Source organism: Canis lupus, chromosome 25, assembly GCF_011100685.1.
Source record: "Canis lupus familiaris isolate Mischka breed German Shepherd chromosome 25, alternate assembly UU_Cfam_GSD_1.0, whole genome shotgun sequence".
NCBI lineage: Eukaryota > Metazoa > Chordata > Mammalia > Carnivora > Canidae > Canis > Canis lupus.
This window is the reverse complement of record NC_049246.1, coordinates 37,256,141-37,281,843: the sequence shown is the minus strand read 5'-3', so window position 1 is coordinate 37,281,843 and position 25,703 is coordinate 37,256,141. Positions and strand designations below refer to the sequence as shown.

The 25,703-nt window shown below is 38.8% G+C and overlaps 1 protein-coding gene across 1 annotated transcript; it reads left to right on the top strand.

Annotated features, from left to right (window-relative positions):
- The first annotated feature begins 879 nt into the window (after window positions 1-879).
- Window positions 880-25,703, top strand: LPL (lipoprotein lipase). Its single transcript, XM_038573924.1, has 10 exons — window positions 880-1,076; window positions 7,751-7,920; window positions 12,501-12,680; window positions 14,025-14,136; window positions 14,891-15,124; window positions 16,548-16,790; window positions 18,976-19,096; window positions 20,065-20,247; window positions 21,313-21,417; window positions 23,687-25,703. Coding segments are annotated over exons 1-10 (1,416 nt in total). The 5' UTR covers window positions 880-1,009; the 3' UTR covers window positions 23,688-25,703.

Here is a 25,703-nt window from a genome sequence, read left to right as displayed (position 1 = left end):
TTTACCCAGTTGTACAACCAAAACCATAATGTAATTTTAGAACACTTTTTTATCACCATTCCCCCAAAAACATCTCCATTGTTCCCCAGCTCCGAGCAACCACTAATCTACTTTCTGTCTCTAAGATGTGCCTATTTGTGGATTTTTATATAAATAGAATCATACAATATGTGTTTTTTTGGTGACTGGGTCCTTTCACATAGAGTAACAATCTAGTTTCATATTATTTGACCTCAATAATCTGTCTCTAAGGATAAAACGCTATCCTTGGATTCCTTTATGAGCTTGAGGATCGCACATAATTTTCGCCAGAGAAAATTTAGAAACTAGTTAGAGCAAGCTTTTTTTCTCCACCACATAGGCTAATCCATTTTGCCAATGTTAATACACCAGATTGTGCAAACCTAAGCTGCAGAACAATGTGTGTCCATGGGTCCCTAAATTGACATTTTCCAGGAGAATTTTGGGAAATACAAACAACCAACCAACAACAAAAGCATTGCAAGTTACAAACAGAAGCCAGCAAAAGAGAAGCGCAGTTTAAGTATTGATCAAATGTACTTTAACAGCTTAACTTCCCCTTCTTGGAAAACTGGTGATCCTTAACAATATTGAACATAAAAGCATATAAATCTGTGCTTGGTGCTGGTGCAGGGGGGCCCTTGGGAGACCGAGCCCTTAGGAACAGCAAGTAGAAACCTTACAGAGAAAGCTAATTTTCCCTTCTGCCCTTTTCCCCTCTTCTCGATGGCAGGGCTGATCCTCTTTACAGTTTGCTCAAATACTTGGAAGCGAATTTAGGGCCCTCCCCCCAACTTATGATTTTATAGCCAATAGGTGATGAGGTTTATTTGCATATTTCCAGTCACTTAAGCAGCCGTGGAGTGGGAACAGTGTCAGACTCGAGTCTTCCTCCTTCTCGGAGGGAACCAGCCACTTCGGGCTGCCCTGCGCTCCCCTGTACAGGGCGACTTGCCCCCCGCCTGCTCCGCCGCGGACGCACCCCGAGATGGAGAGCAGAGCCCTACTCCTGGTGGCCCTGGGCATGTGGCTGCAGAGTCTGGCCGCCGCCGCCCGTAAGTCCCGCGCGCGGGCCCCGCCGCACCTGCCGGCTGGGTCTCGGCCGCCCCGGGCGCGGGGAGCTGGCAGGAGCGGCGGCGGCGCTGCAGGGGCCCGGGACGCTCCCCGAGCGAGCCGCGGGGCTGGGAGCCGGGGGCGCCGCGCGGGAACGCTCCGGCCGCTCGCGCCGCCCTGGTCCCGCGCTGTCCCTCGCCCCCTGGCGGAGGCCGCGCTTCCGGGAGTCGGGGGCGGCCCGGGGCGGGACGCGGCCCTGGCGGGAGAGGCGCGCGGGCCAAGGTGACCCCGGCGCGCGGCCCGCGGGGGCGCGGGGGGCCGAGCCGGGGGGCGGAGGCGGGGGAGGCGGGGGAGGCGGCGCGCTCGCCTCGCGGGAGCCCCGGGGCGCTCGCTCCCGGCGCGGGCGCGGGCGCGGGCGCGGGCGCGGGGGTGGGGGGCGCGCACCCTCGGGGGCCCGGGGCGCTCCCCGCGCGCGCCCCTCGCCGCGGCGCCCGGGGGACCCAGCCCTGCGCGGAGCCCCCTGCACGCGGCGCGGCCGGCGGCGGTCTACGTGCTCCCACAGCCCCGGTCACCGCCGCGGCCCGCCGGGTGCCCCAGGGATGCGAAGGTCTTTCTGCCTCGGAAGACAAAGGCCCCGCGCCGCACCTGGCCGCTGTGCAGGCAGCCCCGGGCCCTTGCACCTTGCGTGGCGCACGGAACGGGCCACGGCCACCCGGAGGCGACCGAAGCAAGTCCTAAAGCCAGGCGACGTTTCCTTCTCCCTTTCCGGTGAAATTGCACTCAGGGCAGCGTTGCCTGGACGTGCCCTCAGGCGGCCTGGTTCGAGTTCTGGTCCTTTGTCCTGACTCTGAGAGCAGCTCAAAGTGCATTTCAGCAAGGGGCTGTAGAAGACCCTTTCTGTTAGATTTATTTTTAAAAATGCAGATTTCAGGGAAGCCCGGGTGGCTCAGCGGTTTAGCACCTGCCTTTGGCCCAGGGCGTGACCCCGGAGACCTGGGATCGAGTCCCACGTCGGGCTCCCTGCATGGAGCCTGCCTCTCCCTTTGCCTCTCCCTCTGCCTGTGCCCTGCCTCTCTCTCTCTCCCTGTGTTCTCGTGAATAAATAAATAAAATCTTTAAAAAAAATGTAGATTTCACCAAGTCTGAGTGGGTAAAAAGACAAGTATTTTCTCCGTGTTTAAGAACACTAAAGGTTCGATCAGAAAGTCTTAAGTATCTTATATAGTGGCAAGTTTCCTTCCATAGTGTTGAACTCTGCCCCAAAAGATGGTAAGAACAAATTCCATATTCTTATTTCAGAAAATACACCATGGTGTAAAGTTACTTTTACCATAGAAGAACACACAAATATGTGTTGTCCACAGTTTGTTTGGTTGGCATTTAAAAAAAAAAAACAAACCATTTTATTTATTCATTTTAAGAGAGAGGGAGAGGGAGAGAAAATATAAGGGGCGGGGGAGGGGCATACGGAGAGGGAGAAGCCTATGGACTCTGGGATCCTGACCCGAGGGAAGGCAGACACTTAACCCAATGAGCCATGCAGGAGCCCCTTGTTCTTGCTGGCTTCTTAGAAGTTCAGGACCCTACATTCCTGGTCTAGTTAGTGTCACCTCCCTGGATTTAAATTCCTCAATTCTAAAATGAGGAGTTCAGACCACACTCAAAATTCTCTTAAGCTACTCTAATTCATACTCTTCGATTTAAGTGGACACTTTGTGATTGATGAATTAAATTGGATTTTAACCAATGCATGCTTTAGCTGGCTGTAAATTAAGGGAGGATTTTTTTAAACGATTTTGCACTTTTTTTTTTGTTTTTTTGAGAGCAGGAGTGTGCCGGGAGGGGAGTGTTGGGGGGGCAGAGGGAGAAGGAGAGAGAGAATCCTAAGCAGGTTCAGCACCCACTAGCCAGCAGATGCTGGGCTCCAACTCAGGATTCTGAGACCAGGACCTGAGCCAAAATGAAAAGTCAGATGCACAACTGACATAGCCACCCAAGGGGTCCAAGGGAGGAATCATTTTTAAGTAGACTTGAAATTAATCCTTCCTATTCTTCCCTCCCACTCTCACTCCACCACTTCCTCCCTTTATATTATGCTTCTCCCATCACAGCAAATTTCCCCTCCTTTTCTCCTCCAAATGAATTAATCTAGGAATGTAACAATTTCAGAGCCAAAAGATAGGAGTGTGAGAAAATGGCAAACAGCACCTCTCTGGGCTCTGACTTAATTTATTCTGGATTTTTTTTTTTTTTTTTTTTCTAGGAAGAATGTGAGGCTATGAGGCACTGCCCTCAGGTTCTTTATTCTTGAAGCCACCTCAGTTTCTGCAGGGCCTCATTAGGGAACTTGGAGCTAGACAAGGAGCATATGGATCAGTACTCAGTAGCTATAAGTCTATTTGACCTGCCATAGTGAATTTCCAGGCTAACATCTAAGTTAAATATGATGGGTGATGACAGCAAAATAGCTGATACCATTTGCAAATGGAGCAGAGCTCACCACTGGAATGATTGATTGATAGTATTGAAAAGTGCAAGTCAGACACAGAGGTAGAGTTACAATGGAAAAATTTCACTTTCTTCCACCAATGTGTTTTTAGCTTCGCCTTCCTTCTTTGCTTTATTCCAGGAGGAGAAATTGGGCTCTATAGTTTACTGCTCCTGTTTTATGAACATTTTTTTTCTAAAGAAATGAAAAGCAAACCTGTTAAATAAGTCAAGAGCAATTGTCTATGTTGGAATATCTGAAAAGACCAATCAATTCAGTCAGAGGATATTGATTTTCTTTCCCCCCTCACCAAATCTTATTTTGTTCTCACCCATTCCATTTGGTTTTTGGCATTCTGTAGAAGCTGCCTGAGTCAGTTAAGTATGACCATCAGTTTCAGAGAGAAGGTAAATTATTGATGAAGTCCTTTAGGTATGTGTATAGTCGGGTAGAAAATTCAAAGAGAATTTCATTAAAATTGAGGTCTTGTGCTTCATGTCTTCATATGCACACTAATTGTATCCATCGGATAATTGTGAACTGACTTTAGACTATCTTTTATGGGATGCTCAATGTTCCTTCTTTTCTAGGAACAATACTGTACCTTCTATAAATTTACCTTTGAAATAATTTGATCTCTTAACATAATTTCATCTCCATAAGTTATTATCCACATTAAGTAAACGTCCTTGTCTTTGTTTATACACTTAGAATTTTAGCTATTTAAGAATTTAGAAATGAAGATTACATAGTCAAGGAGTGAATTAACTTGTAACTTACCCCAAATCTTACCTTACTGCTGAATAAGGACATGTCTGATGGGAACAGGTTGGTGTGGTGATGCTGATGTGATAAGTTGAATTCAGAATGGAAGCTCTTATGAAGGAATATACCTTAGGCAATTGCCCTTCCACTATTTTAAGGCCTTACTTTCTAAGGGCACCTGATAAAAAAGATCCTTACCCCCTTAAAAAAGGTAAGTGCAGAGTCATTAATACCATTTTTATGTATGGAAAACAATAATTCACTTAGTAACAGTTGAGTCAAATCAGTTCATCTGCCAGCCAAGAGCAATCCCAGTGTATACTGGGACAGCTAAACATATTGACTGACCCACATCAGTTGTGTGAGAAGGTGAGACTTGGAAAGTACATTCATCTTTAGGATGCTGAGACACTCTTACAAACACTAGTAATGTGAAAATTTCTATCAGAATACCAAAGAGAAGGAAAGATTGACTGTAATCGCTAATAACATTTATGATTTCATGTATAGAACTGACATAGAATTAAAAATATCACGTAGCATATAGAATGGTGCTATCTTCTTGTCAAATGCTTCAGTATGCTTTCTGTAACTTAAAATGGAAAATAGTTTCCTTGAGAAGTGAAATAAAAATCTCCAAATACAAATTTGTTTGAGAATGTAGGAATTTCCTATTTTTTTGATTCAGAAGTTATGTACCCACAGGAAATGTTAGTTGTGAAAATTGGACCTCTCAAGGCTATGCAGATAATCTCTACAGGAGCTACGATTTTTTTTTTTTTTTGAGAGAGAGAGAGATAGAGAGAGTGAGCCCATGAGCCCAAGAAGGGAGGGGCAGAGGGAGAGAGAGAACCTTAAGCAGGCTCCGCCTTCAGCACGTAGCTGACATGGGCCTTGATCTCATGATCCTGAGATCATGACCTTAGCCGAAATCAAGAATTGGTGCTCAACAGACTGAGCCATCCAGGCGCCCCAAAATCAATGAGTTTAATAGACCTTTTTTTTTTCATGGAAATATGCAAAGCTAGACTTAATAGTGTCCGACAATATTTTTAGTCATTTTAAAACCACCAGCAACATGAGGGCTACCGTAATCCATAATTCGAGGGAAGAATAGACCAAAGTGAGTGCCATCCTCTGGAATTGTGCCAAGGCAATAGTCTTAAATATCAGTTTGACAGATAGGTGGTGGGTGAGATCTGTCTGTCATGTCATTTGGGTGATTTCTACCTCAAAAAAATTGGTGATCAAATGTTAAAATATGATTATTGAGGAGGGATGAGTTATTTGATGTGGAGAGATATGGGACAGGTGAAACTAATTTAGTTTTACATTTTCTAAAGTACTTTCTAACAATAAAAAAAACTCTCTTGGGCATTGAAAGCAGAGTAGATTAAAAATTTACAATATTTTTTTCTTCTGTTAGGCAAATAATAAGGCCACCAGAATACTTCCTGGTCAGGAAGGAAAAGGAAAACCTACACCTTCAAATAAGATGGAAGGCAGAGTGTATTTTTGATGGGTCAGTGGCTTTCAAGTGCAATATGGAAATGAAAAAAGCCTTAAATATCAATAGTTTACCACAGGCTCTTATTTGAATAACTTATTTTAGAATGTTCAGATGCTAGAAATTTGTGTGTGTGTGTGTGTGTGTGTGTGAATGTGTGTATGTGATCAACTTGTCATCTATAAAGAATTGCTTAGCAAGACGCTTGGGTGGCTCAGTCAGTTGGGTGTCTGCCTTCGGCTCAGGTCATCCTGGAATCCTGGGCTCCTTGCTCAGCAGAGTCTACTTCTCCCTCCCCCTCTAAAGCTCCCCCTGCTTATTCTCACTCTCTTTCTCTCTCTCTGTCTCAAATAAATAAATAAAATATTAAAAAAAGAATTACTTAGCAAGTAGCCACAATATTGCTTAAGGAATTTTAGAAAATAATTAAAAAGGAAATGTTGGCCAGCATTCAGCTAATTACAGGATAATCCTGGTTTGAATGCCTATATCATTCTTTTTTTTTTTTTTTTTTCATTTTTTGGCCTGGCTTTGCAATGTTATTTAAAATTTCAGATTTTCAATGTTTGAATTGTGAAAAGAGTGAGTTTAGATTAAGAAATTAGAAGTACCGGTTATTTATCTTCTGAGTTTTAAATAGAGAACTCTAGGGGCACCTGAGTGGCTCAGTGGTTGTGCGTCTGCCTTTTAGGTCTTGATCCCAGAGTCCTGGGATCAAGTCCCACAGCCGGCTCCCTGTAGAGAGTCTGCTTTTCCCTTTGCCTATGTCTCTGCCTCTGTGTGTCTCTCATGAATAAATAATACAATTTTTAAAAAATAGAGAAATCTAAAATCTACAAAAATCTACCTTCTTTTTTTTAAGGTTTTATTTATTTATTCATGAGAGACACACACAGAGAGAGGCAGAGACACAGGCAGAGGGAGAAGCAGGCTCCATGCAGGAAGCCCTATGTGGGACTCGATCCCAGGACCTCGGGATCATGCCCTGAGCCAAAGGCAGATGCTCAACCACTGAGCCACCCAGGTGTCCCAAAAATCTACCTTCTTATAGTAGTTTTAATTTTTTTTACTTGTCAAGAAATTAAATAATTTCCACTAATATGACTTCCCTTTGACTTGTCCACCTTGTAGAAGAGTTTGATTTTATTTGAAATGAGATTTACTTCAAGTGTTCACTATAGTATTAAATGGAAATTTATAAAAATTTAGATTTATTGTTAAGAGAGTCAAAAGGTAGGCTGAAGTTTTATTTCTCTTCTTATTCACTTTGGGATTAACTCTGAAGAGTTAAAGTAGATTCTTTCCCAAATTTGCTTTGCTATAGTTTTTAAAGCTTTGACTTTGTGTGAAAGACTTCAGATACAAGAAATATTGGAAAAGAATTAACCAGTTCTCACATAGCACAGGTATTTCTGAACAACCCGCTGAATTATTTTCTAAGCATTTTTAACTGATTTACCTTGCTGTGGGTGTGGGATCAATTTTATACAAAAGTTTCCCTAGGCTTCCAACTTTTCTTATAGCTTATATTTTTAAAAATTATGCTAGTGAAAATGAAACATTTCCTCAAGCCTATTATATAATATTTTGAAATTATGCCTTAGATGTAACCAGAGATTGAAAGAGGTAAGTAATACATGAGATAAGTGGAACTTTACCATGTAAGAGCCAATAGCCAATGTTCTTTAGGAGAATGAGTTTTGAATCGTAACCAAAAGATTTGGATTCTGGTCTCTGTCAATTTTTTTCACCTGAATGGAGGATTAGTCATTCTCCATTCAGTCTACATATATTTAGACAAAATAGAAACAAAAATAGCATCGGTGGTAGTTGCTTATAAACCTAAAACATACCATTCTAGCAAATAAAACAGACAACCCTCCAATTAGCCACCTCTCCAACTTTTCCTTTTTTAGGAATTCCAGGAGGAAATGATTTTGTAGATATCGAAAGTAAATTTGCTCTAAGGACCCCTGAAGACACAGCTGAGGATACCTGCCACCTCATTCCCGGAGTGATAGAATCTGTGGCTAACTGCCACTTCAATCACACCAGCAAGACCTTTGTGGTGATCCATGGCTGGACGGTAAGACAGTTTCTTAGGGAAGGAGCAGATTGGGGTAGACCAGGCATCTGACTTGCTTGCTCCAGTTGTTGGGAACACCATGATGAGTCTCCATATCCCGTATTTCTGCTTGTTTTCTGATGGCTTTGTTCTGAACTTGAGTGCAGGCAATTCTGGCTGGGGTGAGGACTGTGGAATCTAAAATTACAGGTTCATAAGTATTTCCCCCACGTAGGGCCATCCTTCATTTTACTATGGTACTTAGTTGGTGCCCTCGAACCAGCCACTCTTATGAGGTGAGAAAACAAGGCTTTGCTCAACTACAGAGCAGAATGTAGGTTATCGCTTTAGGATGCCCTTGGACACCTGGTGTGATCCGGATTCATGCAGCACATTATCAAAGGTCTTCTCCTAAGGGAGAACTTGTCAGAAAGAGGAGAGGGTTGGAGTAGAGTGAGGAAGTATTGATTCTGGTTCTGGCTTTGCCATTTTCCAGCTCTGTGATGTGACTGATGCTACTTCTCGTCTCTAGGCCTCAGTCGACTGATGTGTAAGACAAAGAGGTTAGACTCTACTTCCAAAATTCTTCAATTGTAAACTTTCGGGAACTTTTTTAGCAATGAAAGAAGGCTAGCGAGACAAGGTGTCATACAGAATGATTAGAAAAAGTGAAAGCTGTGGTTATATTTGGTTACATTTGGTTACAGTTACTTTTACTTTTTTTCAACTAATATTTTTTAAAAATTTAAAATTCAATTAGCCAACATATAGAACATCATTAGTTTCAGATGCAGTGTTCAATAATTTACCAGTTGTGTATAACAGCCAGTGCTCATTTACTTTTACTTTTAAAGAATATGAATAAGTGATAGGGATTAAGGAGTGCATTTGTTGTGATAAGCACCAGACGTTGTAAGGAAGTGTTGAATCACTAAATTTTACATGTGAAACTGCATGTTAGCTAACTGGAATTTAAATAAAAACTTCTTAAAAAGAAAAACAAAACTTAAAAAAATAAAGACTATGATTAAAGTACTGCCTTCTAAATGTGCCAGACATGTACTTTCCATGGTACAGTTCTTATGTAACTACTTCAGTTGGTGGTTAATATTTTCAAACCAAAGTGAGCAGATTTCATTTTTTATATAAAAAGGACTTAAATAAAATGGGAGGTTAAAGAGAAATAATCCTGCCATTATGTCAGAGCTTGTGAATATAGTAATAGATACTAAATAAATTCTAATGAGATGAATTAGAGAATGATTGACAGATTTCTTTTTTTTTTTTGATTGATTTTTTTTTGATTGACTTCCATCTCCATTCTTTTCCTGTGTAACTTAAGTGCCTTTCTTATTAACAATCTAGAACAATTGCTAGACTTTTATGGAGATGAAGGCAACTACTAACAGAATTACATGGACGTGTATTTTAAAAAAATCAGTTTACTAGTTTTACATTGTAAATTTCATATGTTATGATAAAAATACATATTAAAATTCTTAACATAGGTCTTTTATAAGATATTTAAATAAGTGGTAATCATTGGTAGTTTTAGAGATGTTTTGATTTTATATAGAACTTTAAATACCTTTTGAAAAAGTATAGTAAGCTTAATAAACATTTTATATGACAGAATAAATTGAGTATTTCAATCTTATCCCTGTGAGAACTTGATACTTTAGGAATTTTTGAAAAGCATAGTTCCTTCTCATGCAAAGATGAAATGGCTAATTCAGTATTGGTAGACAGTGCCAATTTCTATCATTGGTCCACTAAGCCCACCATATTCTTTACCTTGTGTGTCCTGACATTTTAAGTCTCTGAGCTCAGGTGCCAAGGCCACCGGCTGTGGTATGGAGTCTCATCATAAAGAGCTGGTTGGTCTATGCAATAACTAATCCAGATACACTGGGTAACTGATCTCAGCTTATTTCGGTGGACTGCCTGGCTGCTTCAGTTGGACCACCTGGAATGAGTGGACAGGAGGACTTCAGTTCAGCTGTGTGTCTTTGAAATCAAAGATTTCAAAAATTTGTGCTGATTTAAGGAATCTCAGAGAAAAACCCTAGTAAATAATACCTTTTTAGAGTTAAAAGGTGATTGCTTGGGTTTTCCACTCCTTTGCTGTTCCAGGTCACTTACAGCAGTATTTTATGTTGAGTTAAAAAAAAAGAAAGGACTAATTTTTAGGCAGTTAATAAAAGTATCAGTCACTGTAGGAGTAAGTTGGGTTACCTAATCTTTGACAGATTGCCTAACTTGAAAATATTGATAGTACAGAAAAACTTACAATAGGGGCTTAGAGCAAACGAGATTTTTCTGCCTTATGTGAGGTAAACTGTTTAGCAGCTCAAGATCCTAAGACAAAGGGAAATAAGGAAATTCTGCAGCTTTTCATGGAAAATCCAGAAGAATGCTTAGTGTGCATTAGAGCACACATCCCAGATTACAAGTTGGACACAGCTGTCCTGCAGCTTTGCCCCTGCTTAGGTCTCATAGACCAGAGTTCTCACTGTAGTAGGAGGTCCTCAAGCCTGGCTGAAAGGATCAGTAGTTAACATTGCATTCTGAACACCTGACATCATCCTTTCTTGAAAAGATGCAGAGGGTAGCAAATTCCCAACAGCTAAGAGAGGAGAAGGAGAGACAGGACCAATTTATCAGAGTTTTGGGCTAGGTGGTATTCTAACTTGTTCCCTCAAAGACCCAGGCTGCACTTAAGACTTTTAATTTTTATTTATTTTTTATTTAAATTCAATTTACCAACATATAGCATAACACCATTGTTCATCCCATCAAGTACCCTCTTTCACACTTAAGACATTTTAAAGCAGCCTCTCACTGAGACAGGTTCAAAGAAGGTTTTTTATTTTTTTAAATATTTATTTATTCATGAGAGGCACAGAGAGAGGCAGAGACACAGGCAGAGGGAGAAGCAGGCTCCATGCAGGGAGCCCGACGTGGGGCTTGATCCCTGGTCTCCAGGATCAGGCCCTGGGCTGAAGGCGGCGCTAAACCGCTGAGCCACCCGGGCTGCCTTCAAAGAAGGTTTAAATGAGTTTCTAATGGGCTTTAAAACTTTTTTTTTTCCTCTTCATGCTTGAAATGGCAATAGCTTTAGAGCTGTTATTATATCACTGCAAATAGATTGGGAGTCAGAATGGATACAAGAAGACATTTATGAGGTGGCAAGTAACTCCAGAATCATCTGAACCCAACCCCTTTGTTTTATAGGTGGCCTAAAAGGTTAAAATAGTGCCTCCATTCATAGAAGTAATTATTGGAAGAGCTGGGACTGAAACCAAGATCTCCTGGGTTTCAGGCTTGCTTTTTCCTACCACAGGGCACAGCAATGAGGTGAAAAATTGTGCAGTTGTTAGTATCAGGAGCTCATGTTTTGATAGTTTTAGTCTAGAAAATAAACTAAATAAAATGTAAGCATATCTGAAAGAATCCACTATATAAGATCAAAATTCCAAATGAAGTCTCTTGGTTTGAGAACTCATGAGTCCTATTTTTTGCTATTGGAATTATTCTAAGAAAAATGTAGGTTTTATAGGCCTCCCTTGAAAAGTTACTTTAAACATGTATTTCAGAACCTTCTTCATTGAGTACATATTTAAGTAACCTTTACAGTGGTTACAACATGATTTTCTCTCAGGTTATGGTAAGGGCAGGGAGACTTGGGGATTTGAATCAGGTTACTGGATGTTTGAGCTCAGGGCAAGATAGTGCACAGTATTCCAATCTGCAGTTTTTAAGTGTGTTTCAATTTTTTTTAAAAGTATGCATCTTTGCAGAGGTGTCCGATGCCCTCCTTGAAAACTTAAAATTTTACATAAATAGAGTTAACTTGAGAACTCTTATAGTTCTTTCGATTTTAAATTTGGGAGCCTTTTTAAAACAAGAAGCAAAGATTTATAGTTGCCAGTTTCCTTATCTCCAAACAGGACCAATCTAATAATTTGGGAAGTGTGACTATTAAACCTCATTAATTTCTACTTTGATAATTAAGAATTTGAGAGAATTATAAAAAAAAAATCTAAACCAAAGCTGATCATTTTCTTATATATTAACAAAGAGATTGCCAATAGAATTTACCTTCTGTTAGGATAGTACATTTAAAACTATTTTTTTCATTAGCACATCCAATGTTGTACGTAAATGACTGTTTATAGGAAAAAAGTGTATTTGCATCCTCCAAAACAATGCAGTTGTGAAAGATTTATTAGCCTAATTGAACGTAATTAAATTTATTTTAAAATAGTCTATAATTCTGCAGAATTTTAACTTATTCAGATGGATCTTTCATATAAATTATTGGTTTTACAGAATTTATAAAACAAGTTTTTAAAAACTGATGGTGTAAACCCTAATCTGCTGTTCCTCAGCTCAACACATCCCTTCTTTGGCATGCTCAAACTTGTCAGGCACACTCTGAACACTCTTTTGCATGATTTGAATTTTCTTTCTGAGGCGGTGGGCTTCCTTTCAAGTTTGTATGTTTGTTTTCTTTCCATTTCATAGAAGTGTATTAGGCCGAGATATCTATGACAAGTTGTAAGTGGTTATTTTAGGAAAGCTTGTATCATCCTTTCCAGGTGACAGGAATGTATGAGAGTTGGGTGCCAAAACTTGTGGCTGCCCTGTACAAGAGGGAACCGGACTCCAATGTCATTGTGGTGGACTGGCTGTCACGAGCCCAGCAGCATTATCCAGTGTCTGCAGGGTACACCAAGCTGGTGGGAAAAGATGTGGCCAAGTTCATCAACTGGTTGGCGGTAAGGACTGGGGGAAGAAGACATGTGTCCAAAACATATCTCTTCACTAGTACTAAACAAAAAACTGGTTTTTATTACTTTTCACTTAAATATAAATATTTTCTGGAGCATTTCAAATCTTCAGAATAAGCATGGGCATTTTTTTTAGCCAGAAAGCAGCATTATGATAAGAATGATAAAACTGTAAAGTCAAGTCATAGTCCAGCCCCGCCCTATCCTCTGATATTTTCATAGTGAATAGATCTGGGGAGACCAAGAACTAAGTGGGCAGACCAGACAAAAGCTTGTTATTTCAGGGCAGAGAGAAGATGTCATATTTAGCCAAATCTTTCTCTACCAGTTGACTGGCACATGGAAATGTTACCCTGGCTTTGACCCATTAGAATAGCAATCTTTTTCACGAAAAGATTAACAATACCCATTCCTTAGTGTAGATTAAAGATCCAGATTTTTGTTGAGGGTTAGGGGATGGATTGATTTGAGCTAGGAAGAAAATGTCAGGGAAGGTCTGTAGCATATGAAGTGGCTAAGGGTGAGGAGTTCTGATTTAGCTGCCACCTTATCCACTTTATTCTCTGATGCCATCCTCTGAAAATTACCTTTGAAAAGTATCTTGGGGTTGGCTGAAAAAAAAAAAACAAACCTAATACTCTGATGGGGCCCAATTATTTAAGCCAGATACTTGGAGGTAAAAAATAAGCTCTGTTTATTGGACGGACCATTTAAAGAGAAAAGTTCTTTTCTTGACTCTTTTGCTTGTCAGAAAAGTGAACCTGGACAAATCAGATCATCTGCATGGGCCTCAGGCTTCCCATCTGTTGAATAAAGAGGCTGGACCGTGTGTGTCTATGATTCCTTCTCCCTGTAATATTTTCTGGTTTTAAGTCATTTTCTGACTAACCTTAAAGAATAAAATGATTTGGGTATTTAGAGTAGGGAATAATGGGTTAAAGCTAAATATCTGTTTAATATATGTGTATGTATTTACAGATAGTTTATCTACATACAGATACATACACACATATATACATTCACATATCTACATATAAATATATAGCTATACATGCATACATATATTTTCAGATATATGGAAATTCAGATTTCCATATGTTTCAATTTCAAATGTATGGGACAACTTTCTAACTTACATATATTTTTTTAAAGAAAGAGAAAATGTCAACACTAGAATATTTCTTTGATCTATAACACAGAATTAAAATAAGTAGAGTTAATTTTCAGCATTGCCTGTATTTCAAAAACAGTATTTATATTCATTTTTTCATTTTAGCTTTGATCTTTTTGTACAGAGCCATAAGAACCCCTTTTTCTTTTTCTCTTCCAAAGGAGGAATTTCAGTATCCTCTGGACAATGTCCATCTTTTGGGATACAGCCTTGGAGCGCATGCTGCTGGCATTGCAGGAAGTCTGACCAATAAGAAGGTCAATAGAATTACTGGTAAGAAGGCAATGCCAGTAGATTTATCATAGAAAAGTTGAGATGCCTGTCATTCTGAAAGAGAATAGGATGCTTGTCAAATTCCCATATGTATGTGATGTTCCTCTTTGTTTGCCCTGACATTTGATTATCTTGTGGGAGGGCTCTTTTTCTGGAGTAGGATAGAATATGGGCCTTTGCTCTCCTGGGCTTACCACCTACTGTCAGAAGCGAAATAGAACAGAGTTAAGCACAGAGAGCCCAATGGAGTCCCTGGGAAGCTCATTTCCCTCCTCCCTCTGCTCTTTCCTGTGGTGGTATATTGCATGTATGTCACCTCTCATATCAGTGCTGGGAAAAATGGAAAAGGACTAATACAAGAGGCTGCTCGGAAAAAGGAGGACGCTCAACCAGGGCAAAGGCAATGGATGATTTGGCATGACTAGAGAAAAAGAAAGAACCCACCACTGTTTGAAGGCCTTCTCACCAGGTTCAAAAATAATTTATAAAAGAGGCTCTTCTTGTCCTGAATGAAAATTGCTGTTTAATAGCTAGTTCAAGAAACTCAAATTCCTTTTAAAGGCGCTAAGCCTAGTTTTAATATTCTCTGTAATCTAAGGATCCAATCACTACAGAATAAGGAGCTAATAAGAACATATGTGGCTGCCAGTTACAATTCAAATGATGAACAATCCAATGCTAAGGTGAAACTAATGGAGGACAAAATGAATGGGAATTTAAATATCTGTGAGGACTTTTTTTTCCCCCCATTAAGGTCTAGATCCAGCTGGACCTAACTTTGAGTATGCAGAAGCTCCAAGTCGTCTTTCTCCTGATGATGCAGATTTTGTAGATGTCTTACACACATTCACAAGAGGGTCACCTGGCCGAAGTATTGGAATCCAGAAACCAGTAGGACATGTTGATATTTATCCTAATGGAGGCACTTTTCAACCAGGATGTAACATTGGGGAAGCCATCCGTGTGATTGCAGAGAGAGGCCTTGGAGGTAACTATGATTTAGAAGTTAATTAAACTGTTTCGTTCTTAATTCTTACTGATCTAGTCTCCTACCCATTCCCCACAAGTAAGTAGTTTTAATATATACATTTAGCCAAGAAATGTTTCTGAAGAAGCTATCGTATTCAGCATGATTACCTTTACAGCCTTACTACTTCCTTTGGTCAGACAGACACTTTTTATTTTATGTATTATGTTGTAGACTACACTGAGTACTGCACTTCCAGAAATAAAAGAAAGGAAAGGTGAGATCTACACAAGAAAACTCCACTGCCTTGGATAATAGCAGGATAAAATGGTATCTGGTCACATGTTATTGCACTTTGAATGAATGTGGTTGTGAAACCTTTAGAGTTATTTTGAATTTTACTGAAAGTAAAATACATGTTAATTAGTCCAAATTCCTTTTGACAGCCATTTAAAGGACATACAAATAAGAAACAAATCAGGCACACCTGGGTGGCTCAATCTGTTAAGCATCTAACTCTTGGTTTCAGCCCAGGTCGTGATTTCATGGGTCATGGGATCCAACCGGGCATGGGGCTCCACCCTTAGTGGGGAGTCTGCTTGAAGATTCTCTCCCTCTGGGCCTCCCCTTACTCATGTACACACGTTTTCTCTCTTTCTCTCTAAAATAAATAAATAAATCTTTAAAAGAATTTTAAAAATCCCACCAAATCACTATTCTCTAACAATAAATATCTCAAAATTTAAGGAAAAAATGCAATTTAATATTATCTTAATATTTACTTCAATAATTATGTTTGTGTTAAATTTATAATTTGTTTTAAGGGCTTTTTTTCATCCTTTGTGGGCAATGCAACCAACCTATAGTCAGTAAGCTCAGGTCTTTTGTACATAGGTTTTAGAAATTACAGCTTAAGTTACTATTTTCAATAGTTATAAAAGTTTATGGTAAGCGATACACTTTTATTACATTGCTAATTATTTCTGTGATTCATTTAATGTAAAAACCATTAGCAGTGATACAATCTTCAATTATACATAGTATCTATGATAAAATACTTTTCACTTAATATTTCTGCCTTTCATGATGTTGTTTCTAGAAGCATGTAGAAGTGTTTTATGTTTTCAATATAAGAGAAGGATGTAACAAACTGGGGAAGTCAGCTTCTACCTTGAAGTCTCTTATTACATTTCCATAAACATACAAATGTAAGACAGCAGAAAAGGCAAAAGTTCTCGGCATATTTGCAATTTTGACACTCAGAGCTGAGAAACTGCCACCAAGAATACCTCCTTAAGTAGGACTTACACTCAAAAGGTCATAAGACTAGATTATGGGTAATTTTATTCTGACTACACACCTAAGCTTGTTTAGACATGCAAGATGAAACACTTATTATGGACTTTCATGGAATTGAATTTTCTTTGTGCTTCTTTCTTCCCAGATGTGGACCAGCTAGTGAAATGCTCCCATGAGCGGTCCATTCACCTCTTTATTGACTCTCTGTTGAATGAAGAAAATCCAAGTAAGGCCTACCGGTGCAACTCAAAGGAAGCCTTTGAGAAAGGGCTTTGCCTGAGTTGCAGAAAGAACCGTTGCAACAACATGGGCTATGAGATCAATAAGGTCAGAGCCAAAAGAGGCAGCAAAATGTACCTGAAGACTCGCTCTCAGATGCCTTACAAAGGTAGGCTGGAGAATGTTGTGAGTAGGGAAGATCAATTTGATCCTATTTTTTTGTCATGCTCATTGCCTCCCATGTACTGAGTCTGTCCATTGCAACGGAGGTGGCAAGATGATGTTACTAGACTCTGAACCCTTACTTGTATTTCTATTGATAGAGATGGAGTTACCCTGGTCCATTTTACTGAAGCTCCCAATTCCCATTGCCAGTAAGGCCCAATGCACAACCTGCACTACTCTATGCAGCAGCCTTGCTTGCCACCCTCCTCTTTGGTTGTGACCATTAGCATGGGCCAGCCCATTAGTACCTGGCTCAGAGTTCATTTGAAACCATTCATCTATCCAGGTCAGCAAGCAGACTGTGGCCCATGGGTCAAATCCAGCCCCCCATCTGCTTTTGTAAATAAAGTTTTATTAGAATACAGCCACACACATTCATTTTTGTATTGGCTCAGGGTGCTTTCTCTACTACAGCAGAGTTAAGTAATTATAGAGACTGTATTGCCCACAAAGCCTAAATTTTTTAGTATCTGGCCCTTCACAGAAAAACATTTGCCAACTCCTAAAGTTTGCTTTATTATTTTTTTTAAAGATTTTATGTATTCATGAGAGACACACAGAGAGGCAGAGACATAGGCAGAGGGAGAAGCAGGCTCCCTGCAGGGACCCTGATGTGGGACTGGATCCCAGGATCCTGGGATCCTGACCTGAGCCAAAGGCAGATGCTCAACTGCTGAGCACCCAGGCTCCCCTCCTAAAGTTTGCTTTCAATGAAGGCAAAAGCTACCTGTATTTTAAATTCATCTATTCCTGAGAGGGAAGAATATATCAAGCCTCTAAGATATTTCCATTTTGTCATGAATTTGTACCAGCTGAACTTCAAACTTGGCAGTTTGTTTAGAGAAAGATTTATAGGGATTGAAGGGAAACAGGAGAAGAGATACCAGGGAAATCTGGCAAGAGGAACTACGACCCGAAAAGCTAACTTATGTGGAGCCCAGGTAGAAATCCGAGGAAAGCGATGGCATTGAAATACAATTTTCCAAGGTAAAATATATCTGGTGGAGGTAACCATTAGTAAAGTGGTTTGTTAGAACCTCTACAGCATTCATTTGGTGGCCCAAAGGCCTGGAGCAGCAGGAATTCAAGGAAGCCTTTAAGCAATGAGGAAACCTTTGTTTCCTTGACTCTTTAGAATGAGAAACTGTGTGTGAGGTATAGAGGAGACTGGAATCTTCCAAAGACTTGGGAGATCTCGCTTATCACCCAGGCATTCTGCTCAGTGCCACACAGGGCTCCATCACTATTCACTATTCTTGGGGGAACTTCGGCAGTCTCAGCTTCCCCTGCTCTGACCTGTGGTGATGCCTGCAAGGGCTCCATTCAACCCCAAACTCGGTTTCTCTTCACCCTTTAGTAGCTGTGTGTTAAGCCTGCGGAGTTTCCTATCTCCTTAACCTCCCTCATCCTATCTACTCAGGGTTTTTGTAGCGATACAGAGAGGAGAGAGGAAATGTAGAAGTCCAAGTATCTGCTTCCAGAAGCTCTCCCTAATACAGAACACATCAGGAACCAGCAGTCTTTATGGCCTCACTGTGATTCAATGACTAAATTTGATTGTGAACCTGCTATAATATCTACTTTGTGCTAGATGGTGAGGGGGATAAAGAATATAAATGTGATCTTCTGGCCTGAGGGAATTTACACATAGGGTAGGGAGTCGGACATACCCATAAAACATGAAGAAATACAGTCACATACAAATGCCCACGTCCCATTAACAAATGCCAAATATGCTCCATACAGATATTTGGGGATAAGATGTCCAAGAAAGGGAAGAGTTCATGGAGAGAGTCATGGGTATTTTGGCTACTTGATGTGATCTCCGTTGTGCCCCATCAAAGGTGACTACTTTCTAGGACTGCTTAGCAATTCATACACACCTGTATTCTTCCTATTGACTACAACCACACTTTACTGAAAGGGAGTGGAATTCAAGGTCTGTATTTTCTAGTAACAAACACTGTGTAGACATGAAGAAATCTTTCCAAACCACACAGACAGTCATGCGTGAGCACTTCCTATTTAATGATTCAGAATTCTGTGGTTCTGAATTGCCTGCTTATCTGGGGCTGTGGTGTTTGCATAAAAACTGATTAGCACTTGTTCCCTACATTTTCTCCCTACAGTCTTCCATTACCAAGTAAAGATACATTTTTCTGGGACTGAGAGTGATGCACAGACCAACCAGGCCTTCGAGATCTCTCTGTATGGCACTGTGGCTGAGAGTGAGAACATCCCTTTTACCCTGTGAGTAGCCACATGGTTTTACCTCCAGCATGTGGGCTTAAATGGCACTGCTACCTGCTATAATCATTGGTCTTTAGAACAGAAGAAGAGTAGGACACTTGGAAAAGAAATAATTCAACAGAGTTTTTTTTTTTAAAGCTTTATGGCAAAAGATATCCATTAGATTGGTACCTATAATAGCATGGATTAGAAACAAAATAAATATCCAACATTGAGGCAATAGTTAAATGAATTGTGGTTTAAAGTCCATAAAATCAATCTATTTTCTAAAAACTATAATTATAGAAAACCAGGTAAAATATGGCAAAAAATGGAAGGTAAAATATGAAATAAACAAAGAAAGAATAGAGAATTATATATATCCTATGATTTTAACAAGGTAAACATGTTCACATAGCAATATAGATTGGAAGGGGATATATTAAAATATAAATATCTCTGAATGATTGATTTATGGATTTTTTCTTAAGAATTGTATTAAATCATTCATACTGTTAGTGTAAAAGTTAGAATAGATTAAAAGGGTGTAGATATCTTTTAAAATACCCTACATGGGGATCCCTGGGTGGCGCAGTGGTTTGGCGCCTGCCTTTGGCCCAGGGCGCGATCCTGGAGACCCGGGATCGAATCCCACATCGGGCTCCTGGTGCATGGAGCCTGCTTCTCCCTCTGCCTGTGTCTCTGCCTCTCTCTCTCTCTCTCTCTCTCTCTCTCTCTGTGACTATCATAAATAAATAAAAAAATTAAAAAAAAAATTTAAAATACCCTACATGCCATTGATCCTCATCTTGAGTATTTTGTTGGACATTTTTTGCGTTTTTAAAATATTTCCCAAACAATAAAGCTATTTATGTCTTGGGAGGAAGAAAAATGAAAACACACACACACACACACACACACACACACACACACCCAAAACAAAAAAACTTGTTTCTAAACTAACCAAATATGCTGATTTTTTTCTTCAGGCCTGAAGTTTCTGCTAATAAGACATACTCTTTTCTAATTTACACGGAGGTGGATATTGGAGAACTGCTAATGTTGAAACTCAAATGGAAGAGTGATTCATACTTCAGCTGGTCAGACTGGTGGAGCAGCCCTGGCTTTGCTATTGAGAAGATCAGAGTAAAAGCTGGAGAGACTCAGAAAAAGTAATTAAATTTATTTTTCTCCATTCACTTTAGACTCACTGCATCCTTACCTAGGGATAATGGAGCCTTCAACACTCAGGTGGAATTTTAGCAAGATTTTTCTTTAAAACTCTATCACCTAGGTAATTACACCTATAATTTTGAGGAGGGGTGTTTTTTTATTGTCATTGCTATGGAGGTATAATATTTCTGAATTTCATGGAAAGAAAATATAATCCCCGAATTGGTCACAATTACTGAGTGAGAGCTAAGATTTTAAGTTGAGGATCTCAGCTTCTCATTTAACACTGTCTCTTGCAAGCACAAAACACTTATGGAAAGAATTTCAGAGATGTTGACATTCAAAGATTAATGAGATTAATCATTAATAATTAGATGATAATAATAAATAATAAGATTAATTAATAAGATTAATCTTCTTTTCAAGAAGAATGAGATTCTGTAGTCTCATCCTGTCTCCCCACCTGCACCTCATATATATCTATAAATTAATTGCATCAAGAGCTCTGTAGGATTTAAAACTTTTATAGTAAATGTATAGGGATTTTGCAAATTATAGTGTTAATAAAAATGTTATTGTTAATAACAATGACTCTTTGAATTAGGATTGATAAATTTTTTATCTTTGGTCATTTTCTTTTATAGCAAATAAAACACATAAAAACAAAAAAGGAGGTGGATTGAGAGGCTATGCAGAGCATTTGCTTCTCTAACAGAACAGTTGAGGGATGGTTTGTGAATTCCTGAAGGCAGATACAAGGATACAAGATAATGATCTTGTATCTATCACCTTGTGGTGAAAGCCTTGTGATTTTAAGGCTGCACCAAGCTGTCTATATGCCTGTCTGGACTGATTATTGTTGAACAGTGGGTGAGGCCCTCAAATTCTGAATCAGATGTGTCGCTGACCAGAATGGCCTGATTTTAAACAGCTTATTGGAAATATCAAAATAATTAATCAGAATGATCAGGTGGGATTTAAATAGCCCTAACCAAATCATATATTTTTTGAACAACTGTTTCTCTTTTCCCATATGACATGTTCACATTCATTTTCTTCTACAGGGTAATCTTCTGTTCCAGGGAGAAAGTGTCTCATCTGCAGAAAGGAAAGTCGTCTGTGGTATTTGTGAAATGCCATGACAAGTCTCTGAATAAGAAGTCTGGCTGGTGAGCATCATGGGCTAAAGTTCCTTGGGTATCCTGAGCTTGCAGTTAGGGGACACGGCTTTATACATTGCTCTTCATCCCATAACTTAAAGACTTGCACTGATTCTTGTGGCTAGAATCTTCAAGGGGTCTTTCTTAGCTTTTCTGTATATACATCGGACTGGCCCACTTGTTTTGGGCAGTATTTCCTCTTTTTTCTTTCTCTTTCTGTTCTTTTATTTTAGTTCTTACACTACTACAAAATCTTTACTGCTGCTTTTTTCAGTACTGTATCCCTGCTACCTTTATGGATCCTGTGTGCAGAGCACACAGCACGGTAGTCATCATGGTGGCTGTGGGCATACTTCCTTCAGGGGAGGAAAACATCAACTATAGCACATAATCCTTGGTGTTCCAAGTGGCAGCAGACTCTAGGACAGAGAGCCAAAGGGGCAGCCACCAAGCACCCATCTCAAAATCCCCAACGATGGGGAGCTAATGGAGTTAGAATTTAGGAGATAGTTTTCTTTTCCATCTCAAAACAATCCCCTGGCTTTTTCCTACTTGAACTTTAAGACTAATCATATGGCAGCTGAATCTTTCCAGAGTATAAAGACTAAATGGAGATTAAGTGTGTGACCATCCCCATCCCCTCCTGAATTCTCACATTATCTTACTTTCATTTCTCTACTAATTCCCTTGCCAGATACCAAGTACTAATGGGTTAGAAGCATAAGGGGGAGAAGCTTAGATCATGTCATACAATCCAGGGACACAAGGAACAATGGGAAAGGCTGGTCACAACATTATCTAGAAATAGAAAAAACAATTGCTTCTGGTATGTCTTCTCTGTTACATTTATAGACAAAAGTAGAGAGTAAGAAGTGCCTAATAAGAAAAGTATATTAAAGACCCTATGTAGAATATCTCTATTATTTTAAATTTCTATTTCATGTTATAATTTATCCATGATAATTATAGATTATGGATTATGGATAAATTAGGAGAAATAGGCTAAAATAAAATCACTGTGACTATACCCCAGGGACAACTCCCAATTAACATTTAAATTTATATTCTTTCAGACTTTCTCTATGCATATATAACATTTATTTTTTTTTTCATTTTTTACAAAAATAGAATTGTGACATACACTTTGAACGATAAGGTGAAACCACTTGATTAAAAACATTAATGTAAAAAAAACACATTAATATAAGAGCACTCAAGATAAACTTGAAATAAAAAATAGTTAATGGTATTAAGCCAGGCAGTATAAATAAATTTTTATCTGAGTGGAGACTGTTCTACTCAGAGGTTCATTGCTTTGTTTTCCCTCATCAAAAATCTGAGAAAATTTTATATTTTATTTAATTTTTATAAAGGGGCTCCCATCCCGGTGGCGCAGCGGTTTAGCGCCGCCTGCAGCCCGGGGCGTGATCTGGAGACCCTGGATCGAGTCCCGCGTCAGGCTCTCTGCGTGGAGCCTGCTTCTCCCTCTGCCTGTGTCTCTGCCTCTCTCTCTCTCTCTCTCTCTGCATCTCTACGAATAAATAAATAAAATCTTAAAAAAAAAAAAGGGGCTCCCATGTGAAGTTTTATACATGCATTTATGTTACATATAAATGTACACAAACACACTTGTACACACATATTCTCCCCAAATCATCCATAACTTTAAATCTATATGTGAATGTAAAAGCAAAACCTGAAAAATTAGGAAATATATCCGGCAGTTTTAAGAATATTTCTGGTCATATTTTTTATATAAGTCACAATCATTTATCTGAGAAAGATTAATGATACATTCCTTATCTGTTTATAGGATTACTGAGACCACAGATATTTAGGTGGCTTTTGTTTTATACATCTGAACTTTATCTAGGAAGTAATTATGAATCAGACTAATAACCTTCTGCAGTTTCCCTCTTCTGTGACTAAATTAAAACAAAAGTTCTCTGTCTCTTATCTTCTGATATAACTCTTTAGAAGACTCATCACAAGAAAAGAAAAGAATCAGGCATTTCATTTGACAGGTTTTAGGATTAAGAAATCTTAAATGATACCTTCTTTGAAATCATTTGGTTCAGTCTTCTAAAAATGATAGTCTTTATTGGGACACCTCTAAATAGATCTTAGAGAGTCTTTCCTGCCATTTTCCACATCTGATCCCATAACCTTTGTTCTGAACTTCCAGTTGAATACTTTTTCATCATGAAGGTGGGAGGGAGGATGGTTGTAAAACACTAAGCAAATAATAAATTGCCCTTCCTCCTCTGCTTTTTCTCAGAACCTGAGCAAATCTACAGAAGGAAGAACAGCACATAAATTCTATGAAGAATGAAGTAACTTTTACAAAGGATGCCCAGTGCTTTGGGTGTTTCAAAGAGAATTTTACTGAGTATTAATCCCAGCTCTGTCTTTGTTAGTTGTTTTAGGATACAGTCTCAAACACTCAAAAAAGTGGCTAATTCAATTTGAGGAGTATAGTGGCCAAATAGCACATCTAACTTTAAAAGATTATAGATTTGAAAATCACTGTTTTGTCTTTTGAGAAAGAGATAAGACTGTTTTGGCCCATGGGAAAGAAGATGCCTTCTTTATCTAGTGAGTTTAGCCATAGCCTAAAATTGAGTAGAATCTCATATTTTAATTGGAAGTCTGCATTTTCTGGATTGATATCTTCTCAAAGTTTTCTTCAAGTCTGAAAAAAGAAAGTGATTTTTTTTTTTTTTTTTTTTTTTTTTTTGGTGGCATGAGTTGGACCCATTTACTTACCAGTCAAAACGTCTGACTTTTTTTGGAATGATTCTTCTCTTACCATTGGGTTCTGTGTTGCCCAGGAGTTAACCAGGGACTAGAGACTTGAGGAGAGGAATAGAAAATGAAGATGATAAATCACTGAAACTTTAAAACTTCCCTGCAGCTGGTTGCATCATTGCTAAATTACAAATTAAAAGAGATATAAAATTCAGACCATTTCAGTCTCAGTAGGCTTTACAGTTTATTGTTTAATCTCTGCCCCCTCTTGTCTCAAGATTATATTTTAACAGTGTTTTCTAGGTTGGTGTTTTACATGAGCTTGTTATTTTCAACAAACACATAATTTTAACTATGGGGGAAGGAGATGATACCACAATTTCATTATCAGACTTCAGAAATTATATTCATCAATTTGAGGTCATTTAATATCCTATAGGCACTATTCCATTTTAGATTTATCTCAGTCATGCTTCAGTCATACTTTGAGAATGTCTTTTTCTTCCTTGGTTTTAAAGAAAATATGTATTCAAGGTCATGCATCATGTAAAGTCTTATAAATTTTAGACAACGACCATTTTTACTAAGTTTAGAGGTGAAAGTATTTACCCATAAACAGTGCTAAAAACCATCGTGGGCAATTAAAAAAATTCTCAATTGCCACTGCCACATGAAATGCCATGGGAGATGTTGTTTTTAACAACTAGTCAAGAGTGAGTGAACAGTTATTTATAAACTAGCTATCATATCTTCAGAATGATCTATATCTTAATATAAATTGATAAAGAAGTAAAATGTCTCAAAGGCTATTGCTGGGAATCCAAATTGTGAACATGTGTGGGTATCTGAACATATTACTCATACATGAAATCCCACATGTACATTTATTATTCAGCATACCTTGGAAAGCAAATAATCAAGGGATATAGTATTAGGATGTATTGGAGTAAAAATTATCCCAGAGGTGCTAGAACTTCAGCCCTTCATTTGAGAAATATGATTATGCCTATACAAAGTAGGATGAATGCTGTGATTGATGTCAGCCAACTTGGAATGAATTTTCTCTAAAAATAAAATATTGTGAGATTTATTGTTGTCATCCCCCTTTATTGCTAATTCATTAATTTTCTGGATTTGGGTTTTGAACAAGGGTGCATAACCTTGAGAAAATATAAATCCAGTCAGTAAAGGCCCTAGGAACTCTGGCTTCTGCAGACTTCATTATACATATATGTATATGTATATGTATATATACATATATATATAATAATAATGCTTTGGCTTTAAATGTTATTTATTAGCTGTAAATATATGTGTGTATGAGTAAAGGGAGATTGCTTTATTGGAAAGGTTTTGGGTAACTACATTTATAGACATGTGGTGCTAACTTTGTACATGTCTTTGTCAGTGACAGTCTCACTGGGCCAACTTACTCTGATGAAATAATACCACAAAATAGACTTTTTTTAAAAAAAGGAAACTTAAAATTATTTTAAGAAATAGAACCTGCTTTTAATAAAATTGACAAAATTTTACTAAAACACTAA

Coding starts and splice junctions, on each gene's coding strand:
- LPL (XM_038573924.1), top strand. CDS start 1,010: ATGGAGAGCAGAGCCCTACTCCTGGTGGCCCTGGGCATGTGGCTGCAG. Junction 1,077..7,750: donor GAGTCTGGCCGCCGCCGCCC/GTAAGTCCCGCG, acceptor TTCCTTTTTTAG/GAATTCCAGGAGGAAATGAT. Junction 15,125..16,547: donor TGCAGAGAGAGGCCTTGGAG/GTAACTATGATT, acceptor CTTTCTTCCCAG/ATGTGGACCAGCTAGTGAAA.